Source organism: Nelumbo lutea, chromosome 3 (genome assembly GCF_056320005.1).
Source record: "Nelumbo lutea isolate HS-2025 chromosome 3, American lotus-T2T, whole genome shotgun sequence".
NCBI lineage: Eukaryota > Viridiplantae > Streptophyta > Magnoliopsida > Proteales > Nelumbonaceae > Nelumbo > Nelumbo lutea.
Window position 1 is genome coordinate 37,678,589 of NC_142686.1, and position 5,932 is coordinate 37,684,520.

The 5,932-nt window shown below is 36.4% G+C and overlaps 1 protein-coding gene across 9 annotated transcripts; it reads right to left on the reverse strand.

The window, feature by feature from the left end:
- Positions 1–966: 966 nt before the first annotated feature.
- On the reverse strand, positions 967–5,599 carry LOC148864304 (protein SHOU4-like). Of its 9 annotated transcripts, none has more exons than XM_088978098.1 (7): positions 5,277–5,599; positions 4,914–5,175; positions 4,705–4,817; positions 3,443–3,598; positions 2,178–2,389; positions 1,866–2,085; positions 967–1,557 (listed from the first exon to the last, which is right to left on the reverse strand). In XM_088978098.1, exons 2-6 carry the CDS (start codon positions 5,014–5,016, stop codon positions 1,875–1,877), a joined length of 795 nt encoding a protein of 264 aa, XP_088834224.1. In that variant the 5' UTR covers positions 5,017–5,175; positions 5,277–5,599; the 3' UTR covers positions 967–1,557; positions 1,866–1,874. The 9 variants fall into 9 exon arrangements, with proteins under 9 accessions (XP_088834224.1, XP_088834225.1, XP_088834229.1 ...); XM_088978099.1 differs by having other exon boundaries at positions 4,914–5,169; positions 5,277–5,524; XM_088978103.1 differs by lacking the exon at positions 3,443–3,598.
- Positions 5,600–5,932: the final 333 nt, after the last annotated feature.

Below are 5,932 nucleotides of genomic sequence, written 5' to 3' on the forward strand. Positions count from 1 at the left end.
CTCACAGTATGATAACAGGGGTAAAATATAAAAACTCCTCTAGGTTCTGACAATCATAATAAATACCTTCTCTGAACTTTTGAGAAATTCAACAAAAACCTTCCTTCCCTCATTGTCCCAGACAGAAAACGTTAAATTGATGCACCAGCTTTTTCCAAATACCCATTCTACCCTTTTATAAAATTATTTTACATACAAAATTATTAAAATAATCTCATTTTAATTTAATAAAAATAACATATTTCATTAATTTTATATATAAAATTACTGAAATGATCATTAAAAGAGGTTTTTGTCGAGTTAAAATGGGATTATTTCAATAATTTTGTACGTAAAATAATTTATAAAAAGGTAGAATGGGTATTTGGAAAAACCTGGTGCATCAATTCTAACATTTTTCGTCTGGGACAGTGATGGAAAGGAGGTTTTTATTGAATTTCTCAAAAGTTTAAGGGAAGTATTTGTTAAAATGAAACTATAAGAGAGGTTTTTATAATTGTCAGAAACTTCAGGAGAGGTTTTGGCATTTTACCCTAATAAAAACAATTAATAAATACGACAAAGAATGGGTTAGGACCAAAAGTTGAAAACATGATGTTCACCCGAGCTCAGCCCATATTTGGACCATCCATTCAACAATGGGTTCCGTGGCCATTTACGCTTCGTTTTGGGAGGGATGAATCTTTGGTTAGGCAGATATGGAGAAGCCACTAAACTAAAAGAAACGTCAATGAATAGTGGGTTATAACCTCGAAGAAACGCAAATTTGAGCTTTCACGGGATTTACACCAAATATTGCTTATAAGCTGGCTGGGTGGAGCTCACATTGCAAAACCAGAAAGCTGCGACGGGAGAGCCCTCCCAAATAGGTACTTGTTCTCTGAGCAAGAGTAGAGATGGGAGGAGCTTCACGAAACTCCCATGGCAAGAACTTGGTGATCACCTGTAATTCCACAGTAGAGGTCATTTTGCACAGCTTTCCTAACGATCCACATTATAACAAAAATGCCTGGTAAAATCGTTCATCTTATGCAGAAATTAGGAACACTAAAACGTTGTCTACGGTTCACCCAAAAAAAAAAGGAACACTTAAAAAGTTTTACCCCTATCCTACTACAATAGCACAGCTCAACATTACAAAACCCTTGTCTAACAATCAATTTCTTCTTGGATAATCTGGTGCACTGTGGTTAAAGTATGAAGTGTAGCCAACACTGAGGCAGTTCCTTCTCTCATCACTCGGCACCACATTGATTGCCCCTTATCTCAAACATTCATTTTCTGCAAAAACTGGATCATTGCAGCTAAGATGGCTTAACAGTTCTTTCGAGAATGTGTAAAGAGCTCCAAAACCTTGCAAAAGCTCTTGATTTGCTACCAGGAAGCCACCCCAAGAAAGCAAGTACTTTCATGTGCCACGGGAGAAAACAAGAAGCATGCATGAACATTTTCCTTGACATATCAGTATTAGATGACCTTGTATGGGGAAAAGGAGAATTAAAATGCAGTGGCATCTGGAAGCGGAAAAGGCCATTACCCAATGTTGGTCCCAGCTATCTGCAAGAGGAAAAAGATGTTATTATCAACCTTACTGTAGGTGTACAAGAAGCTACAATACTTTGGAGTTATAATGGTGAAATGTCGGAGGAAATCATCTAGCAATAGAAAAATTCATCTCCAAGACGATTCGATAGAACTTTAAGGTCAAAACATAAGGAAACAATAGAAAAGGCATCAGCTGCAAAGATGAAAACCTAGTAGTCATAGTTGGAGATCTAATGGTACAAAAAATATTTGGACTGATAAACTAAAAGGAATAAGAGGGTAAAATCCCAGAAGAAATAATGTAGATCAACATCGCTCACCAGTTACTGTTATGGTTCCTCGCCAGAACATGGGTTAGTCAGAGGCGAGGAACTTGTCTCAGAAACCCTCAGGATCAAACCGTTAACATCAACAGGGAGGAGGAAACCTCGCCATAGGCACCCAGTAGATACAATTTCGGGCGGCTGAACAATCATGGTTATGTCGCTGTTCTTGTGCAACACTCCCATAACAGTCACAGAGCTTCCTTCCTTTATGTACCTGTAAAATTTCATGCACAGTTTCATCGTATAAGTTCCCAAGAATTTCAATATAAAGCATCTCAAAATGTACGAGTCCTAATAGACTGTTACCCTTCCTCCAGATGCAATAGACGCGCTTCAGCTGAGAGATTCCTTTCTACCAACCATTTCCTTAGATAAGAAGATAATACCCTGTGCTTATTTGTTGTATTGACAAGTGTGCTCTCAACAATCAAGGGAATAACTTTAGAACCATAACCAGCTTTTACCATCACTCTAATACCAGACTTCATGTCAGTGATGTAGAAGTCCGTGGAGAATCTCTGGCAAGGAAAATTTCCAGCGAAACTTATTACTAGAAGGTAACCCTATAAAGACTTCTTATTAGTTGTCGTTTAGCATGCTAGCATGGATATTACGGTTGTCAGTTTCTTACATATGTACATCCGTTATTCTGTTATCATCTGACTTCAAATGTCAAAAGTTTTGCATGCCAATAGCATTTGTGGGATCTTAAGGGTCTAGCCACATCCATAACCATTAGATACTTGCCTAATCATTTTAATCCTCGATTACAATAAAGTGGAATTGGAACAAGTAAACTTTTGGTTATACCAAAATACTTGAACCAAAGGTTTATACTTTACTCATAAAAAATGAAAAGCAACTGACTAGGGTTTTATAGGCATAAGCTCTTGTTATTTAGCATGGAATGTGTTAAGTTCCTTGAAAATTCACATAGTTGCCACTAGTTAGTTGATTCAATCATAAAATATTTCAGAGGTGGCAATTGAATGAAGTTCATGACTGTAGCATCTTCCCATTGGAGAAATATGTATGTGGTGTTTATGACATAAGAATTCTCATCTATGACAGACAGGTGGCAATTGCATGCTGACCATATAATGAGATGATTAAAATTCCACAGGGTTTTCTTTTATAATTGTCACATGTACCTTGAACTGAGTGGTGCAACAGACACTACATCTGTTGCAGTTTAAAAAAAAAAAGTTTCCCTGATTTTATCAAACTTCAAATAAAATGTATTTTGAACATATTGTTTAGCATGTTAAACTTTCAAGATAAGCAGTTTTAATAGAAAGAGTATCATGCAAAAGAGAATTTGTCCTTTCTAATAAGAAACTATCTGGTACTACTGAACGGTGCAAACCATAATTGTAATGCAAAGAAATTTCACCAAGCAAATAAGAATCAACAAATTTAAAATGGCATTTTCCTTGAACAAATTATACATGTCATCTAAACTTTAAAGCAAATCAACAATACATATGACATATCTGTAAACAAACATCTCCAAATACAAAGGAAAATCTATAAAAATGTTATCCAAAACTATAAAAGAAGAGTTGCCACACCTCTGCATATGCTACTCTCCACTGGAACCATCCATTGTTAACATTTGCTTTCTTCAAACTAAATCCTTTATATTCGTATAACAACGTTGATGTAAAAGTACATCTAGGAACTTTTTCATATGAAGATTCCAGAGAGAGACTCCCACAGGAAGCAAACTGAAATTATCAAATCAATTTAAGAAACTGCTTCTCTATCAACTAAAAGAACAAAGTACAAAAGCAATGATAGACAAGGAAATTCAAAAAGATATAAAAGATGGATTGGAGAATGAATATGGATTTGAATGCCCTCATATCTAAGACACTCAGCACAACTCTCAACCCAGCCCTAATCTTCATATCTAAATAAAAATACATCTTTAATTTCCAAAATGTATATTAAAAAGGACCTCCATTTGCATAGCAAGTTTCTTGAAGAATGAGAATCTTCCCTGTTAGAAAACGTAATGGTAGCCTTCTTTAATCTTTACCACAATAACTCTTCAAGAAACAGTAAAATTAATTCCAACTTGCAGCTTTGACCAAACAGAGGCAATCACCATTGTTGAGAAAACAAAACTTGTTATTGTCCTAAGGCTGGGTTTTGTTAGTGATACTCATATAATGATCAACTTATGATGAAGCATCTGAATAATTATTAATATATACAATGTATCATAAGCATTGCAATTCTATCAAAAAACCTACCCTCCACAATATCAAATAAACGATTGCCAGATAATATAACCTTGCCCATAATTTGATGCATAAGATTAGACAATAATGTGAATATCGAAAACCAAATTACCAAAATCTTAATAAACTGGAAATTGCAAGGAGTAAGGAAATACATTGATAATCCTACTTCCAGAAGCATAAAGAACAAATTTACGCGCAGGACCAGGAAAAAAAATAAAGGATAACTTCTTTTGCTTAGAACTAACAACTGGATTTACTTATTTGGCTTTAATAACAGTATAACATTACACATCGATGGAAAACTCAAGACGCCGAGAGTCTATGAAATTTCAATCCAGCATTGACAATTTTTACAGTTTTCACCAATTTATAAAAATGATAACAGAGAATAAAAGATTCTTTCCCTCATACCTATCAGTTGAGAATAAATTAATAAACATAGTTCAGAAACCTATGACTAAAAATCATATTTAACAATAAAAAATGAAAAGAAAAGGTTTCAACAAGTAGAAGAATAAACCCTAGAAGAGGGAAACAAAACAAGATCATAAATGGGGGATGGGATGAGGGTTGAGGTTAATTACACCAGTGATCTTAACGAGCTGTCCATGTGTAGCGGTGCGAAGGTCGGAATCGGGGAAGGAATCGAGAAAGAGCAGGATGGCCCCATTTCTCCTCCAGTTGAGAGTGTTCCAAACTAGAAAAGCGAGAACAGCAGCTGAGAGCAACAGGAGAGAGACGAAGAAGAATGCGTTGTGAACAACGACCAAGATGAATATGGAAACCGCGATACCTATAAAGAAGAGAGGGATGAGCAAGCACACAACTGGAGTCGGGATTGGCCTGCAGCTACAACAATGGCGCCTTTCTCTCAAAGCATTGGAGAGGTCGTTCATCCCTCTCTCTCTCCTTTGATCGCTTCCCTTCCCGCTCTATCTTACAGCCATTCACATCTCACGGAACCAGAGAGAGAGAATATTACACATAAAATGCTAGGCAGAGAAGAGAGCTTAGAGCCGAAGAAGGCAATACTGCAACAGCAGTAGTTCCTGCATCTTTCAGAAGGGGGAATTTATTTACTTATTTAAAAATAAGTAAGAAATATAAAATTTGTGGAGAGAAATTTATCTTTGTCGTATTCACAATTCATTCTTACCAAAATAAAAGTATTCACAATTTGCATTCTGCAACTTATAAGTCGCCGGCCTTGGAGTTGGGGCTTCCCACCTTTCCGGGGAACGGAATCTAAAAGAGTTCACAAATGCGCCCCACCCAGCGCGCCCCAAAAACGCCCCACAGCACATCACAGCGTGCCCATATTTGTCATTGGGAGATGTTTCAATACACAGCTGGGATGGCTGTGAACCGTTTTTAGGGCGCAATGTGAATTCAATTTAAAACCCCATACGACAGAGCATAGGTACCGTAATATAACAGCAAGCGAGGTTTTGCTCTTAGAGTTTTGATTATTAAGGTTGTATTTGGAAATGATGCAAATAAGTATGAATGTAGTTTTGTTGAGTGTCAAACGGTACATATAAATTATAAAGGTGGGTTAGTTTTGTATTGATAAATTTATCTTCGGGAAAAGTATAGATTTCTGATTTACATTACATGCTTATAAACATTCAAATGGACTGATACCCACACTCTATGCACCCATGCCTGCCCATGAATTGGCATCAATTTCGAGCTAGCAGCTACCCCGATCATACATTGAACCTACAAATTCTGACACTGGGGGTATCTATCATTCTCCCTCTATCTTCTTACCGAGCAAACACTAATTACAATAAAATATATGCCTTTTTT